Here is an 18,017-nt window from a genome sequence, read left to right on the forward strand (position 1 = left end):
TGAAAGAGGAGTAAAAGGAAAAAGCAGCTAATTTTTCTTCCGGTCTGAACAAACACGCACACATCTATGTTAAACTGATGGCTCAAAGTCCTTGACTCAATGCCATTTTCTCTTTTTATCTATAATCAGGACCGAAGAAGAGGGAGGGAGTGTAGGAGAAAGAGAGAGTTAGCAGTTAATAGACTTCTGATCTCCCACTCATGAGAGTGGCCTGACTCCCAGAGTGAGTCCACCATTCAATCAGATCAGTGCTGACCAGCCAGTAATGCTTCATTATCTCGAGGAACAGCCGCCTGCCTTGAACTTTTCAAAGGGAGATGAAATTGCGTTGATGGTTGCGTGGGTGTAGGAAGCAATGCATGGACTTTGTTTTTGTGGTGCCACTGTTCTTCATAATTAAAGCCTAAACATCCTCTGCAGTGTAGGCGTGTGCACATTGCTGCACTCATGCAGATTTCTTTTGACTTGTTTATGTGCGTAGAGCCTTATAGCTATAAGTCCTCGCACTTTACATGGAGCAGTAGGTAGTCGGCGTATCCATTTCCTGTCTGCATGTTTCCTTTGTCTTGCACTAATGGGCATGTGCAAACCACTTCTGCATGGAATTTGCTTTTCCTTCTTTCTCTCAGAAAGTCCTCACTAGATCACAAACAAGCAAAACTTGCAGTGTTTGTCTTGAGAGCTTCATAACACTGCTAAGTCTGAAGGAGAATTGATTCAAACAGGAATGCTGAAGCTGGTATTTTAAAATTAAAAAACCAGAGAAGAGCTGCAAAGAGAGATACAGAACAGAGGTGCATAACATTCTTGAAGTGAAAGTTTTTGATAACTACAGCCACTGTCGTCCTGTCAAGGTCCTGAGAAAATTGCTAGAATGGTATGTCTCTGATTCTCCCACATACTTTATGTCTGAGGGTCACCACCATTAGTGTTGCTCTTTTTACCCTAAAGGGGCTCCCTTTATTACACTGATGACTCCTGAAAAGATTTGAAAAGCTTAAAATGGGGAGAAAATTACTTTTGCTAAAGAAGAATGGTTTAATTTGTAACGTACAGTTCAAAAAGGTTTTTTTTTTGTTTAGTTTTTTTTACCTTGGCAGGGATCAGACCTAGTTAGCCGGTAATTGCTGGGGTTTCATTGTGTAAGGTCTGAACTCTTGTCCTGTGTTGGAGCTGCGCCAGCTGGTCCACTTTTACCCACAAACATATCCTCTAATGCTGTGTCGTCATGTTATGTTTTTTTTTTTTTTTTTTTTGGAGGTGGGGGGGGGGTTAGCAGCTTGAGAATTGCAGAGTGTTTGAGCCTGAATCACATGTTACATGGGGGGGGGGTTTCAACCAGTTTTAAACAGATATCCATTTACAGAGCAACAACATCAGACTGACATTAGGCACGAAACCGTGCTGGACTAAGATTATATTTTCACTTTTTTTTCTTATCTGTATGTGTCATGAGTAATTTCAAACTAACACCAAAACATTGACTTTAAAGATATTTGCGCCATCCACTGGTTGTTTAGTAATACTACAGAAGCTTGATGCTTTTGAACAGATTTGTACTTTGTTGTACTTCTTGTTGTTGTTGTTGGGTTTTTGTTTTTTTTCCATACATCTTCTCATTTGTCCGTGATCATGATGCTATTTCCTCATCTGACTAGTGTCATATAATCTACAGATCTTCTTTGCAGACTCATTTGCAGAGTTTGAAGCTATTGGATGCTTGCACAGTCTCTTTCAAGTGAAAATATTTTCCTCATTTGTCAAACCGTACAGTTCAACCTTGTATGTTAGCGCCACCTGATGGTGGAGAAGGAAACGAAGAGCACATATTTTCCCTGAGAACAGACCTCTGTGTATATGTTATGCTATTACGTTTTCATTTATTATTGACATTTATCAATTTGAACAGATAAAATCAATTAATTGGGACACATTCAAGCTGTCTGCAAATATTTATTTGACTGAAATTGACACAACTGAGGTGTAATATTTTTTTATGACAGATTCAGATTTGACATACTGAGAAATCAGATAAGGAAACCTTGCTCTGTTGTGGTGGCTTCAATTCCTGTTATATAGGTCTTCTTTGCTCATTTCATTTCTTGTGTCTTGATCGTGATCCGGCCTGATCCTGTGATACAAACCTGAACCAAAAGATGGCGCAAGCTCATCAGGCAAGAAGTGCTGCAGATGAAATGCATGTCTTTACATCAGCACCGACAGTCACAGTCCTCAGATTGTTCTCTATGAAGGACGTAAATTTGACAGCGGACACAGTCTGCAGCAGTTTGCACATGTCCGACTGTTTACTTATTCATTTGTCTATTTTCCAAGGGCGCAATTATAGACACATTTAGGAGTGGATGCAGCAGGGGGCGCTGTGCACCGTGCTTTCACCCGACAGCAGACGCTGCAGGAACAAATGACAAAATATAAATGTTCTTATTTATTTTAAGTAAATAATCAATGTTTCTCTGATTGACTTAATAAAAAAAATACAAAATATATTTTTCATCATATATATATTAATTTAAATTACAGCTAATCAAATGAACCATACTTGGACTCGATTAACGCCTACAAGGAATTAGACCTGGAGAATAATCTTCTGAACAATGTAGCCTGAATTTGCATTTATGTAGTCATACGTACAGACACGCACACACAACACGGGCCGTGTGGAGGAATTTTACCCACAGGCATTATCAGTTGAACGAGCCCCCTTTTCCTATCTATTCCATCTCTTTCACGTAAAGTTCACTGTCCGCCAGCAACTTTGAATGACAATGGGAGTCTGTGGGAGTCTGGCTGGCAGCCTTTCAATGGGCTGAATACAGTGTGAACTCTAGGCACTGTTAAGAAAACATTGCATAAAAACATTAAGGAGCCGCTCTGGCTGGAGGACCGAGCTTTGGAAAAGGCTTCGGGCCTCAATTGTGTTGGAACATCTCGCTGCCATGATGCCGGTAAAAAGTTGCAGTTGGTTTGAGGACAACCTGAACCTTGAGGTGTTTTTTTATTATTATTTATTGGACTGAGTGTCCTGGAGGAGCTTCATGCTTAACCAGTAGACAGGTAAATGCAAATCATAAGTGAAAAAAACCGGAGGTATTCGTGCACAGGCGTTCTTGGCTGAAGGCTGGGTTTCACCAAGACTTCGCCTGGAGCGCGGGGGGCCGGGGGGGGAGTGGAACCAATGGGAAGGCAGCATCCAGCCCCGCTCTCTATAACTCTGTGTCACAAGGGCTGAGCTATGCCACAACCGAGTTTCTGCAGCTGGGAGACTTTCAGTGGACTATAAGCTCTCCAGAGCCGTGCGTTTGAAGAGCGCGCACACTCCATTTCTTCCTTGCGACTTTTTATTATTATTATTGTTGTTGTTGTTATTATTATTGCTCTGCGCACTCCTGAAGCAGAGAGCCCACCGGCGGACTTTGTTTACTCTGGAGGGCTGATTTCACAATGAGCGGCGGCCAGACTTATGAGAAGAAGATCGCGAGTATTTTAACTGACTTACCGGGATCTATGAGCTGCCACCCGAACTCCAAGGATTCTCCTACTCTGCCCGAGTCGTCGGTGACGGACATGGGCTACTACAGCGCACAGACGGCCCACGGCCACCACGAATATTATCAGAACCAACCGTACGGACAGCCCATGAACTCTTATCATCATCAGTTTAATCTGAACGGAATGGGAGCCGCGGGAGCTTACGCCACCAAATCTGAATACCCCTACACGAACGGCTACAGACAGTACGGACATTACAACAGAGATCACCTGCAGGCTTCGCCTCCCAGCTCAGGTAAATGTTGAGATGTTGTTATTTTACCCTGATCGCCTCTCTTGCGGTTTGCATCGAGTTATCTGTGCGCTCAGATCGACAAACATGCGGGCCTAAGATCCGATTTGGAGAAAACAGAACTCAGGATATTTGTATTTTGTTTAAATATTTTTTTCTTAAGAGTTTGGAAAACACAAAGCGTGAAAATTCAATGACGTGAAATCCGATCGCACACTTTAAGTTACTATACAAAGCCAGAATGACGTTTACCTGACAGGATATATGATTTGTTGTGTATCTCCAGGTGAAAATAGTAAAATTCGTTCAGCTGCAGTTCACCGTCTGGTGTCAATGCCATGTTTTAAACAGCCAGTGTGGGAATGAGCCAGCCATTAACAGCTGGCCATAAAACAATTATGGTCTGATTAAAGCTAATAATATGAAGTCCGTCCATTTGAACCTTACTACTGGCAGGCCAAACATTAGACTAAATAAGAGAGTTGGTTTTGACTTTTGGTTTGTAATTTTACGTTAAACGTAGCAGCAATATTTTCTACGTTAAATAGAAATTCGGCATTCTCGGGATTTACAAATATTCTGTAAAGGCGAGCCCCATTTTAATTTATCTCACTCATTAAAAAAAATCTCATTGAAATTTTTAGTGTTGTTTAATCACTTTTGTTGCATTTTGTAGTGAAAGAAGAGCCAGAACCTGAGGTCCGGATGGTTAATGGAAAGCCGAAAAAGATCCGCAAGCCGAGGACGATTTACTCGAGCTACCAGCTGGCAGCTCTGCAGAGGCGCTTCCAGAAGGCGCAGTACTTGGCTCTGCCCGAGAGAGCGGAGCTGGCGGCCCAGCTCGGCCTTACTCAGACACAGGTAAGATGCCCGAGCTGTTGCAGCACCTTCCCATCAATCAATCATTTTTATGTCACTGGAGTCCAGACTACCCGATGTCGAAATCAAATTTGGCATGAGATTGTGCAATTACGCACTGATGTATAAACCAGAAGAGTCTCTCGGGTGTGATACAGTTAAAAGAAACAAATGCTCCATTTGCCCAAATGAAATTCTGTAACATTTTTGTCCCAAGAAAACCGTTATTTTATTTATTTATTTAAAAGTAACATTATTGATCTTTGCATTTTCTCCGTCTCCTATCAGGTCAAGATCTGGTTCCAGAACCGGAGGTCCAAGTTCAAGAAGCTGTACAAAAACGGTGAGGTCCCCCTGGAGCACAGTCCCAACGCCAGCGACTCCATGGCCTGCAACTCCCCTCCCTCCCCCGCGGTCTGGGAGAACAGCACCCCGCAGAGCACCCCTATCAGCAGACCTCAGGTCCCGCAACCGACTCACAGCTCGTCGCCGCCATACCTGGAGGAATATAACAACCACTGGTACCAGCAGGGATCACACCTACAGCACCCGGGCACCGTGCACCACCCAGTCCCGCAGCAAAGCGTGGGAGCTGTTTATTGACAATGACTCGAGCAGATTTATCCCTCCATACTTTTTTGTTGTTGTTTTTTTCCAAACGAGGTTTCTCCACAATGACTCTGCGGAGCAAAGGTCCATTGGACCAGGAGATGGCCTGAAGTGAAACATTGCTTGCGGTTTTTATGGATGACCAAGAGTGTTTCAGAACTGGGTTTTCCATTCACAAAGCACATAAGGGATTTCCGATCACTTGTGGCAGCATATTTAACGGACATTTGGCGTGGTTTTTGTTGTTTTTAAATTATTTATCGCTTCTGTTGTAGTTCTTTACCGTCTTTTGTAAATGAATATGCAAAGTTTGTTTTTTTTTAAACAACTAGTCTGACCACAACCCGAATACTGACAAAACTAGACTGTGCAGTTGATCCATCCAATCATGCATGCGGGTTTGTAGAGCGCGTAAAAAAAGAGAAAAGAAAAGAAAACTCAGGTCATATTTATATTGATTTGTACAAAACCTTGAAGGCTGTAAATATGTGTTTATATGCAGAACCACTATGATCATATTTGTTTGAAACGGAACGGCTGCACTGATGTGCTCCTAAAACCATTTTTATATTCATGTAATTAGTCCCCTTGTTCTTCTTGTCAATTGAATAAAGGTGTTAATTGCATGTTGTGTGTGTTGCGATTTTCTGAACGGCCTGTTGTTCCGCTGCACTTTTGGGCCTGACAAACTATACTGACAATTTTATGTAGTGTGTATTTTAAAATACGGGAGATTATTCTAAACATACAGGCAGGAAAGAAGGAATTAATAGCCTAAATCTAAAATCACCATAAATCCAAATACTTGCTTGCATTGGAAGCAGCTTCATTTATAACTAATAATAAATGAATATAGAAAATGTTACTTTGTTGTAGTAATAATAATGAAATAATTAGGTGCGCACATGCAGGTTTTAAGAATTGCTCATCAACCTTGATCCTACCAACCTTGTATCAGAGTGAGAGAGAATGAATTCAAGAAGCTGCATTCATGTGCAAACACTAGATTTTGCTATTTTTAAGTTTGTCTCTTCCGAGATTTCTTTTCAACATATTTTAAAATCTCTCAGTGCTCCGACCCAAAGGTGAGCTGCTCCACTTTATGCCCTTGATGGAGACACGGGAGGTGCGTGCAAAGCGCTGCAGTAGGAGGCGACACACATGCAGACATGTTGGAGTCACTCGGTTTTATTACAATTCTGCGGCCGGATCACAAGAGAGAATTCAGCACGTTGCACAAATGGGGGGGGTGGTGGAGGTGGGTGGGGCCGAAGCAGACAGTAGGGGATTTAACGCACGGGCACGCACGCGCACACGCACACGCAGGATGGATAGAAACTTTGCCAAATATTAAAGGTAAAAGAAAACACAAACCTATTGTGTGCATGCGGTGCTTCGCCTCACTTCCACTCCGGTGCATATGGCGAAGAGTTACAAAAGCCACCGCGCTTGAAAAGCAGGTTCCGCTGATTCATTTGATGACGCACATTTTAACAGAAGTTGCACAATACGCGTTGTAAACGCACTCTTTTTTTCTTTTCTACTCATTTATTTCTGCGAATTTAAGCTACTGCTCTTCCAAGGCAATATGGCATTATCACAGGAGCGACTGTGGCGCAAAACCTGGAGAAAACACTGATATCAATTAGCTGGGAGATGCAGGACAAACATGACAGCACCTCCGATAATGACTGTTATGACAGAGACACGGAGACACAACAGACTACTGCCTACGGACAGCGGACAATATGTCACCCATCATTAAATATACTGCACTATAAATACATTAGCAAATAAATAAAACAAAAAATTCCACTGTGGAGATCTTATCCACTTGGACCAACAAGGCGCCGTTATGGACGGGGAGAAAGTACACGCGTTGCACCGGAGGTTTTAGAACCTTTTCCAGCAGTTTTGGTATGCACGAAGGTGCCCTGCAGCACCCTGCTTCATGTGCAAAAGCATTTCTACCACCGACATTATTTATCTTACATGGGAAACTTTCCCTAAAATATAAAATATGATAGGATAAATGTATCTTTTCAAAATCAAATTTTAAGGAGAATTACAATGAAGTACAATTCTGGATCCGAATAATAAAATTTGCATGCAACATTCTTTTAGAGGAAAAGCACATGCATGAGAGTGAAAAATATATTTATTAAATATAATTAAAAAATAATTTCTCTGGACTAATATTTTTACATCTAAAATAGCCTGAAATTTATTTAGCTGATTTAGTGTCTGAGTTATTTTAAATATGAGGACAAATCAGGTGCAGTGTAAATGTGACTTAACCTGTAGCTTTGGGGGTTTCATGTCCTGCAATAAATACTGTTCAGTTTATATTTGCACATAATTGTTATTAGTTTATTTATTGTTATACAAATTGTTATTTTTTTTTTTATTTATGAGTGCAAGTTAACAAATCATTTAGCTGAAAACTTGAAAACATATTTAGAAGGCCAAGGCTATTGAATTAAGATTTCAGTTATTTTTTATTGCTAAAAATAAACATGTTTCATTTGAAATTTTTCTTTCTGCCAAGCTTCACTCATTCAATCATCATCAAAAAAGAAAATAAGTCCTAGCTTCTCGTTTTGTTTCCCTAATGTCTTTCCTCTGGTTTATTTCCCTGAACTCAATACCAGTTGTCTGTAGCATCACTCAGCATGTCAGTGCACTGTGCTGATTTGACAGAAGCGGCATGAGTACTATATTGCATCTTAATATCAATGAAATCTCATCAAGAGTACATGTTCCCTCCCTTTGGTAAGTCCCTCAGCATGTGTGGCCCTGGGCTGTGGCTGTCAGGGCTAACATTTGTGCCGAAGACAAACGTGTGTTTGCAACAGGCTGCACTTGTGTGTGTAGGCTGTCAGGCATGTCCATATATATCATCCCTTGAGCATTAACAAGTGTAAGTAGCCACGGAGGTGGAGGTGAACTACTGAACTCGAATGTGATCTCTGCATGGCACAGCATCACAGCAGCCTATATAGAGCCAGTGCCAGGGCCCCCCATAAGCCCTTACCACCCCCCTCCCACCCCATCGCAACAGTCAAACAGTGTGGTGTCAGCACTTGTCTCTGGGGTGCAGCGATATGGGTTGAGATGGAGGTCGGGAACTGAAATGCATCCATGGAAAGACCTCAGCAGCTGTCTGACACTTAGCCCTGGCCCAGGCCGAGTCCTCAGTTGCATTAAGATCACTCACTGTGTCCATTTTGCTGTAAACTGGGATGAAATGAAGGGGGAAAGGCATCTTTGACAGCTGTGGACCCGCCTGTGAACCTTTGCTGACCTTCGGCCATGGCCTGGCTGGGCTGTGCTGGGCTGAGCTGTGTGCTGATGCTTTGCAGCCAGTCATCACATGCTGATAAAGCCTTCCCAGTGGTGAGGGCTCAACTCCGGGCCGCAGTGCCATGTGCTCACCTTGACCGGGAAACTGACAATTCACCCTCAATAAATTGTTTTCAAGAACAAGACAAATTGTAAATTGCTCTAACACAGTTGAAAATTAATGAAAAGAATTTGTAATTCCTGCTTTACCCCTCAATTTTTTGCATGTGTGTTGGGTGTATCTGGCCTACTTAAATCCCGTGTTTTCAGTCTTGTCTCAGTGTGTCTCCATGCCATTCTGCCTGCCAAATTGTATTCCATCTTTTAATCCCTCCTGTGTGTGTGCGCGCGCATGCGTGTGCATGTGCATGTGCACGTGTATTTGTGTGTATCAGACCCAAAACGAAGTCAAGCCTTTCCTTCAAACGCAACCAAATCATGCACTCACTCTCTAACAAGGATGTTGCTCACAATTACCCGAGATGTCAGATCACTCAAGTTAATAACAATAATCACCCCAGAGACCTGCTTTGCAATAGGTCCATTGAAAGCAACAGGGATTTAATAACAAGCTATTTCCTCCATTGTTGCTATCCTACAATTAAAGCCCATCAGACACATCGTATCTGATAACCTCAGCATCTACAGCTTTGATACAGTCAGACTTTGCCTTTATCATTAGCCTTCAACCCAGCTCCCGGCCTTCCGTCCCCCCCTCTCTGCTTGTCTGTTAGTCGAGGAGCCTTTTCACTTTCCCTTCAATCTGCTTGCATGATAATTGCCCCCCCACACACACATTTGAAAGGTCCCACTCTTGTCTGTCCAACTCCTCGAGCCATTATTCTAATCTGGAGATGTGAAATTGCCTATAATTTTCCCTGATGCCCCGTCACTTGGTTCATCGGTGCTTGCCTCTTCTTCTTCCTCTGGTCTGCATGTTTAACCAGGCACATAATCATCAGGAGAGAGGGATAAGGGCACAAGGGTGTGTGTATATATAAAGAAGGAGATGTTAATGTAGCACAATGCCTGTCGTTGTGTGAGAAAATCAGCTTGGAGGGGAGAAAACACAGGGCTCCAGGAAGGCTTTGTTCTTTGGGGAAACACCTCGACAAGCTGAAAAACCTCCCGTACAAAGCTGGCTAAGGTAAGACAGGGCTCTTGTCATATGCTGGAAATAGCTGCTTGAATGGAGACAATAATTTGGCATTTTAGATCTGAATACAAATACATGAAGGCACGACTTTGTGTGTATCCTTAAAAATAACAGTTGTTCAGTGACATCACTGAGAAAAAAGGCATATTAAAACTCAGAGAATTTACAGATTTTGTGGTTGCATGTGGCATCAAAATCCTTGAACATAATGAATATTTAAATGACATCACACGTGCAAACCTACACCTGCAATGGAAATATACTTTAGTATGTTTTCATAGATGAGATTCTCTGTAACCTTAGAAGAGAATATATCTTTGGTTATTTTTCTAATCCCCCCAGCATGACATCAGACCTAATGTTTGCCAGACATTGAAGACTGCAGGCTGATGAATGAAAAAATAGATAAAGAGAAGCAGTTGGATGATTCTTTAAAGCACCATTCAGCATCATTAATCAGAGCTCAGCCCTCCATTTAATCAAGAGCATCGGCCCAGGCTGCAGCGAAGTGTTTGCAAAGACATAAATAACTAATTTTCTGTGTTTAAACAGGGAAAGCGTCAGAATGTGCAAATCAGTGCAAGTGACTATAAATCAGACGCCGTTTATGGGCGACATGGCACAGCCGTTTGTCATTTCATTATGACAAAGGCCAGATTGAGCTCAGTGGAGAAAAAGGCAAATATTGCAATGTTGGCTTGCTGCTATCCTCCTTATTATTTTTCTTTACTTTCAGAAACATTAAATGCAGGCGAGATATTTGAAATGCCATTTGTGAATAATAACAATAATAATAATATTAAAAACCAGTTGAAATTCTGACTTTTTCACATTTAGAATGAGACTCAAAGTGAATCCAGTAACTCAGCGTAAAAGTGACATCCCTCTTCCCTTTGCCTCTCCACTTCCTTTAAAGTAGTTTCCTTCAGTTGTAACTCAGTTATCTTCAAGTGGCAAACACGTGGATGAAAAAAAAACTGACTTGAATTGACTTATCTCGCTTTGAAAATATTAGATATAGTGAAAACATGTCACGGGAAAAGGCTACCTAAACAAACTTGTAGCACAACAAATTAATCACATCTCTTCAATAGCAATTAACGTGATCTACGTTGATGGCATTTGGCATTGACTCAAGGAACTGAAACTCTAGCACTAAGAAAACAGACCCATTGACACAAGGTGTTTTTTTTTTTTTTTTTGTTTTTTTTTTAAAGTTCCTTTATCCAGAGTCTCTTAGTAAACAGCACACACTAAATCCACGTCAGTGAGATGAGGTCGAGCAGCAAAAGTTGCAGCGACTTAATAATGAATGTGTTGTTGTTGTTGTTGTTGTTGGTTTGTTTGTTTTTGTTTTTTTAGAAAAGCATTTGATGCCTGCTGGTTTCTTGCAGTGAAATTATAATTCCAAACGCGCACACAATACAGTGAATATAAGACACACATTTAAACGCAGTTCAGCTCTGATAGAGGGAGACCTGGGGGGGGGGGGTGCACAGCGGCCTCATTGCGGTGCTCTTCTCGGACACACAATGGAAAATACAATCCGCTCACATCATCTGAGGCCTGGGCATCGCGTCCTGATGAGGGTGGTGGTTTGGATACCAGTGACCAAAGCTGTTCATGTAATTGTTTGGGTGCATGGAGCCCCCTTTGTTGGCCATGGAGACCTCCCAGAGCTGAGGCAGCCCGGGCGAGCAGGGGGAGATGGAGCTGGTGCTGTGGAGATGTTCTCCCTCTGATCCGCTGCCATGCTTCATGATCTTTTTATACTTGGAGCGCTTATTCTGAAACCATATTTTCACCTAAAAGAGAGAAAATACACATAATTGTCAGTGCGGTCAACAATCACCAGCTACACAAAGGAAATAATACCGTGAAGGGCTTTTTATGAGCATATTTTCCCCAGTTAAACTCCGCACCCTTTTCGAAATTGGCCTGAAGTGAATATTGCGAGGAATTAAAAAATAAATAAATAAATAAAAAGAGAAAACTCCACATAACTCTCATCTTTTCCATGTTGCTGCTGCAGATTTCAGGCCTGTAATTGGCTTATTGTTATCCATGCAGCCTCATGGCTGACTGATTCTAGCAATCTATTAAAAGTGAGCTCTTATTATTGTTGTTTTATGAGTTCAGTGATGCATGATTGTGATAGCAACAAGCCGAGACTGGAGAGGGATGGTGGAATAAAACCAGCCTCGAGAAGCGCGGCGGTGGGTCACTGCATTTTCTGCTGATTCAGAACAAAATGTCTATTTTTGACACGAGAACAATGATGTGAATATTCATAAAAGAATCAAAGAGCCAGACGAGTCGCTCTCTAAACATCTGAGCAACAGCAACACCAAAGACCAGATAATAGCCGTGGGATTAAGAAAAATATGCAGAATACAGCTCGGATGACAGAGCACGTTCTTTTGTTTATCTCTTATTTCGAAACTGTAAACTTAAGCCAGACAACCGAGTCCTCTTCCTGCATGGAGAGAGAGAGGTAGAGGATGGGAGGAGATTTGTCCCATTTGAAAATAGCACGTGCACCTGCTCAAACACATGAAACCAAAATTATGCCCAAACTGCTCATTTCAATATGCCAACATTTTAAACAATTAGTGTGCGTGTGTGTGACCGCATGGAAGTAATGTTTGCGCAAACGTTTTTACACAAATTTTAACTCGAGCAAATGCAAAAGAAAAAGACAAAACAGCAAAATGAATAAATACGTAAAAAGTAAAATTGAAATACAAGAAAATAAAATCAAATGCACTAAAATTAGTTTAAATACATTAAACCAGTAATATTTTCTCACTAACTGTTATTCAAAACAATTGACTGCCCCTAATTTTACAGCTCAGTAATAATTAAAAAAAAAATGAAATCATGGGCATGTTTCACCTACAGGAAACACTTCAAGGGCTACGGCTGACAAAAGAAATATAGCCACGAAATTAAGTACGGTAAATAAGGCATGTATTAAAGGATTGAGTTACAAATCACATTGGGTTTTTCATTTGATCCGCAGATACGCAGTGATCCATTAGAGAACCGTAAACAGGAGGTTTCCTCTTCAGTAACCTCTTTTCAAAAACATCCTCTTTTGCTTCAGGTGCTTTAAATTAGATTAATTATTGGCTTAGATAATGAAACTTTGATAATGCGTGATAAGCCAAAAAAAAAAAAATGCTAAATATTACAGGCCGGATATTTTTATGTGCTGAAATATTTCCCCAATACCCGCTTTATTGATATTATCATTATTGTTATTGTTGTTAATGGATAAAAAAGTCGATTCTGCAGCCCACACATGCGCTGTATCCCTCAGAGGTGCAGGGGGAGGTAGAAGGCCCACCTGAGTCTGGGTGAGCCCCAGTTTGGCTGCCAGGTCTGCCCGCTCCGGTAAAGCCAAGTACTGGGTCTGCTGGAAGCGCTGGTGCAGGGCCTGCAGCTGCAGACTGGAGTAGATGGTCCGAGGCTTCCGGATCTTCTTCCCCTTGCCATTTAGGCGAATATCCGTGCTCTCAATCACCGTTGACTTCTCGCGATCTGGTTTAGTTTGAGCAGGAAAAGAGTTATCAGTTATGACTTGCTTAGGCAGATGTTACAGATGTGATAGTTAAACAGACTTTTAAATAGATTGAAGCATGAAGAAATAAAGAATAAGCCGCATCTCAAACACGCTGATGAATTGTATGGTTTTATAGTATAGTGAGCTGACACACTTTAACCCTCTGGGTCTTAACAACACTCTCAAGGCCTGGGAGCCAAAAATTCTTTGCATTTATATTTTACTATCGTATTAAAGTATTGTTATATCCGTGGGTATGGCTTGATTGAATTACAATCATCTTAGTCAGGCTCTACATGTTAGTGACTTCATTCTGTTATAATCAACACACGGTGCCTTCACTCTGCACTAACACAACATATTCCCACACCCCAAAAAGAGGGACATTTCTTAATGTGCGCTAACAATGAGGGTAAAACAGAGTTCCTGAGGTAGACTTGGGTCGCATGGAGTATAATTGAACGTACCCACAGAAAATTATGGTCAATAAAAGTAATGGCACCGTCTGTCACCGTTTTATAACAGGAGTGGTAAAGAGGGGGCATCTGAATAGGTCTTATTTGGACCTCTGATGTTCATACCTTTATTAAACTTTCAGTCTAAAACAGTACATTTCTTGGATATGCGAACTTGCCCAAACCCTGAAGTGAGCCGTTTTTATCAGCAGGAACATATCAGGGAAATTGCAGCGCCCCGTGCGTAATTTCGTTTAAAGTTGATGGCAAATCCCAATTTTATAGCCATTTAAAAAAAAAAAAATCTGTCCAACTCGGTTTGACTTGCTCACACATACCTGTCTGCTCTAATCTGCTGTGGGCCAGACTGCTGCTGTTGCTGCAGTGATTGCTGTGCTGGTAGGACATGTATGCAGACGGGGGATGAGTGTTCACTGCGCCGGGGTAGGCGTAGCCCAGAGAGCGGCCATAGGACGCGCTGCCAGGAAAAGGACTTTCGTGCTGGGAATGCCCGGCAGCGTGCAAGCCATGGACGGGGTAAATGTGGGAGAGTCCGGGGGAGTGCTGCTGGTGTGCCGGATGTCCGTGGCCAAATTCTAGAAAGGCCGATTTGGAGGGATCTGAGGCATTCAGACTGTCAGGCATGAAACCCATAGACATCATTAACTATTAGGCGAGTCCATAAACCCGTCGCTCTGAAGAGGGGTTCATGAGTCTTGTCCGGCAGCGAGGAAAACTTGGAACAAATCCACACTTAAGTCCAACGCATAGTTGCAGAAACGGCGTTTCCCGCAGCCATCAGTCACAGTGCGCATGTTCACAGCTGTACAGGAGGTGAAAATCGGATAAAAGCGAGCCGGATCCTTCTTTACATCACTGGAGGAGCTGACATGGTTCTTCAAACACCTCTTGCCTGCAGAGCCTCAAACACACTGAGTTCCATCTGCGAGCTCTGTGATTGGTCTTCAGCAGCCGGCTGTCACTGGAGCTCCACCATTAACTTCATTAACATATATTACAGGATGCGGCTCTGCAGCCAGGAGGGACCTCCTTCCATAGATATTCAAATCCGGATCTGGCTCATAGGTGGCGATGAGATCCGTTTGTTTTTTAACACCGTGACGCCAGTAATGTGCTAAAGAGGACCTGCTTCAGAAAACGGAATAACAGATAGAATAACAGCAATTATCTTCAAAATAAAAGCGTCACTTGTTCTAGCCTAATTTAGTTTGAGTCTGAAAAAGCAAGAGGCGACAACTAGACCAGTGGAAAAATGTACATAATGCTCTTTTATGGTTTTATGATATAAAGGAACTAATTGAATCAGTAATGCGAGAGTATGTGAAGCCCCAAAATAAGTAAGGCCCACTGGCTTAATATCATCTGGTAAATGAATTTGACAGTTTCGTTTATCGAGCTTATGCGTCTAATTGTATCCAAAGAAATAGATAAATGATTCTTTTGTTTTGACAATAGCTTTTATGGTGTAACAATTCTCCAAGTTTTCTAGAAATCCTGCATCCTGCTGATGAGATTTGAGTCCCACTGTCAAGAGTTTGTGAGCGCACTCTGACCTCAAAATCTTCGTGACGACATATGATGACGGTTTATAACTTAGATTTTTTTTTCTACTTAGTTATTATTTTTGTTTCGCGGGCCTTACAAAATTTCTAATTTCTTTTAGAAAAATCAAAAGACACGTTTAAGAATTGGTCCGCTATTTATCAAGTTTAAAAAACGTATTTATCATCCCATCGACAGACCCTGCAGCAAACATGGTGACTCAGGCTTGTTCTATGAAGGATGACTGCATATTTCACTGCTCATTCAAAACGTATTCCTCGTTTCGACATATAAATTATCCAAATTACGGGGTAACTGATGTACTGTCGCCTTGATTAAAAATTAGGCGCCAGTGCGACAGAATATGTAAATTCAAACATATAATTTAGAAAGTAGTTAAATAAAGGCTTGAATACAAGTACAGTGTGTTTGTATGATTTATGTCATTACACTAAAAATGAATGAACATAAATATTTTCATGATCTGATAACCAAAAAAGGATGGTTGATTTCAGTTTTATATGGAACAAAAATACTCGCCCACATGTCACTCATATTCTCTCTGACTAAATGTCAGGGTTTATGAAATAAGGGAAAGACAAACCTAGGATTGTGGTGCAGACTGCCGAGTCAGCAAAACTCACAAGGTGCATGTGGATATAGTGGGAGTGGGGAGAAAATTGTGACCACAGGCTCAAAGAGCAACCCTGTCTCTGTATTTCAGCCCTTATTGACTCACCCTCAAGCAGAGAGTCCATCCACAGGTGGGGAGAAGACACAGTGAAAGGAGGAAACATGCATATCCTGCTGCTCAGACTGCATTTTCAATGACCAACCTGAGTCATCCTGTTGCAGCACTTTCGGTGCAGACTTCACCTTCCATCTCAGCTAGATCACATGGCAGCTGCAGTGAAATTATAAGCAGAGTCTTTGGTGGGTTTGAGCATGGTGCTAAGCTGCCGTCCAACCCCGTCATTTTGGTCATGTCCTACCCTGCCTGCAACTACTAGGAATCCAGCAGTACTAAAGAACTGCTGGGGGCTGGACTGCTTCCCAAATCCTCACAGGCCTCAGCCAAGCAGCCAGCCAAAACAAAGCCACAAATTATTATCATAGTAAAATTTCAGTCACAATAAAAAAATAAAAAAATAAAAATAAAAAAGGGCTGCTGCAGAGACCAGTTTCATGTTGTGGGTGACGAGTGTCTGACTTCTAGCTTTAAATCCTCACTGGGAAATACTTTCACTGCAGAAAGCTATGCTGTGGCTCTAACTGTTTACTGTGACATTATGGTAGTCCAATTATGGTGGCAATATTTGCATGTTGGCAACAAGTGGTAGATTTGTATTTATTTATTTATTTTTTGGTGCTGCAGGAGCAAGTATTGCATTTCGAGTCCATGTTATCAACAGAAAAACAATCTTTGTTGCTATAGTAGTCATCTGTTTTGATGAGATGAATGGGATCAGGGTGGCCAAGTGAAGATAAACAGAAAATTCAAGGCTTTGAAGACAAAGAAGCCTATGGGCACATATGAACAGGCACTTCAGTAGCTGAATGCACATGATTGAGTCCTGGATGTGAGTCTGTCAGAAATAACATGTGGGCACAAGAGGAGTATGAGACATAGAGGCAGAAAGACAGCAAGGTGGGGAGGCTCTTTAAGGCTTGTAATTATGTCTGTATAATGGGTGAAGAACAAAGGAGAGCCCTGCAGTCATAGGGCAGGGAAGGGACCTCACTGTGGCGCTCTTAATATACACAAGGGTATGATGTTGATGTTGAAAACAGTCACACTCCTGAATGCCGCCCAGACTTACTGGCGTCTACACTGCTGCGTAGTGCACATGGGCATAGAGCTGCGTAGGTGTGTTTGACATAGGTGTGTTTGATCTCTCTCTCTCTGTCACACAAACACACACACACACGCACACACACGTACACAAGTCAGGTTTGTCCATCTCACAGCTCTGATAGAAAGTGACAGCTTACTTTGTGTACAAACCAAGAGCACATTCCCAGGCAACTACCTCGACTGATCTTCCCTGCTGGCGCTTCATGTTTTACAAGTAACCCTCTGTTGCTGTGGCCCGGCCGAGACCCAGAGTCAGACTGACAGTGCATGACCCCAACAGGATGTCAGGATTTATTATCATAGACCAGTTCAACACATAATAGATGCAAATAAAGGCCCATCTCTCCCATTTTTGCAACACACTATGACGAGTGTGAAGCTGAGGTGTGGTTTTGACTTCATTATGTCACCAGAATTACACCACAAAACCAAAGTACAGAAAAGCTGTGAGAAAAATTGACATATTTAGAAAACAAAAAAAAAAAAAAAAACAGTTGACCTTTTTTGGACCAAATAAAACCAGGCATTTACATCACAACTTCACTGATCTGTAAGGATTATATATACTATTCTGTATGTTTTTACACCAACAGTGAAACACCTATCACTGTACAAGGGAGCTGTTGTTCAATCCTTTTGCATCAACAAAGTACAAACAATAGGCTTGACGTTTTTTGTGGCTGATTTCTGCCCCAGGAAAGAAAAGGGGGCAGAGGAAGAGCTGGAGCAATTCAGAAGATGAGTTCTCTAATCTCTCCTCCAGGCGCCATCACACAGGAACACTAATATCTCCATGGACGGCGTCTCATTCC

At 41.8% G+C, this 18,017-nt stretch overlaps 2 protein-coding genes across 3 annotated transcripts; one reads left to right on the top strand and one right to left on the bottom strand.

Annotated features, from left to right (window-relative positions):
- The first annotated feature begins 3,268 nt into the window (after window positions 1-3,268).
- dlx3b (distal-less homeobox 3b) lies at window positions 3,269-5,895 on the top strand. Its single transcript, XM_029527638.1, has 3 exons — window positions 3,269-3,805; window positions 4,479-4,663; window positions 4,949-5,895. Exons 1-3 carry the CDS (start codon window positions 3,463-3,465, stop codon window positions 5,261-5,263), a joined length of 843 nt encoding a protein of 280 aa, XP_029383498.1. The 5' UTR covers window positions 3,269-3,462; the 3' UTR covers window positions 5,264-5,895.
- A 5,054-nt stretch (window positions 5,896-10,949) lies between these two features.
- On the bottom strand, window positions 10,950-14,765 carry dlx4b (distal-less homeobox 4b). Of its 2 annotated transcripts, none has more exons than XM_029527779.1 (3): window positions 14,120-14,765; window positions 13,117-13,310; window positions 10,950-11,572 (listed from the first exon to the last, which is right to left on the bottom strand). In XM_029527779.1, the coding sequence occupies exons 1-3, from the start codon at window positions 14,448-14,450 to the stop codon at window positions 11,318-11,320; spliced, it is 780 nt and encodes a 259-aa protein (XP_029383639.1). In that variant the 5' UTR covers window positions 14,451-14,765; the 3' UTR covers window positions 10,950-11,317. The 2 variants fall into 2 exon arrangements, with proteins under 2 accessions (XP_029383639.1, XP_029383638.1); XM_029527778.1 differs by having other exon boundaries at window positions 14,126-14,761.
- Window positions 14,766-18,017: the final 3,252 nt, after the last annotated feature.

This window comes from Echeneis naucrates, chromosome 19, assembly GCF_900963305.1.
Source record: "Echeneis naucrates chromosome 19, fEcheNa1.1, whole genome shotgun sequence".
Lineage (NCBI taxonomy): Eukaryota > Metazoa > Chordata > Actinopteri > Carangiformes > Echeneidae > Echeneis > Echeneis naucrates.

Coding starts and splice junctions, on each gene's coding strand:
- dlx4b (XM_029527779.1), bottom strand. CDS start 14,450: ATGATGTCTATGGGTTTCATGCCTGACAGTCTGAATGCCTCAGATCCC. Junction 13,311..14,119: donor ATTAGAGCAGACAGGTATGT/GTGAGCAAGTCA, acceptor AAACTAAACCAG/ATCGCGAGAAGTCAACGGTG. Junction 11,573..13,116: donor TGGGGCTCACCCAGACTCAG/GTGGGCCTTCTA, acceptor TCTCTCTTTTAG/GTGAAAATATGGTTTCAGAA.
- dlx3b (XM_029527638.1), top strand. CDS start 3,463: ATGAGCGGCGGCCAGACTTATGAGAAGAAGATCGCGAGTATTTTAACT. Junction 3,806..4,478: donor GGCTTCGCCTCCCAGCTCAG/GTAAATGTTGAG, acceptor TGCATTTTGTAG/TGAAAGAAGAGCCAGAACCT. Junction 4,664..4,948: donor TCGGCCTTACTCAGACACAG/GTAAGATGCCCG, acceptor GTCTCCTATCAG/GTCAAGATCTGGTTCCAGAA.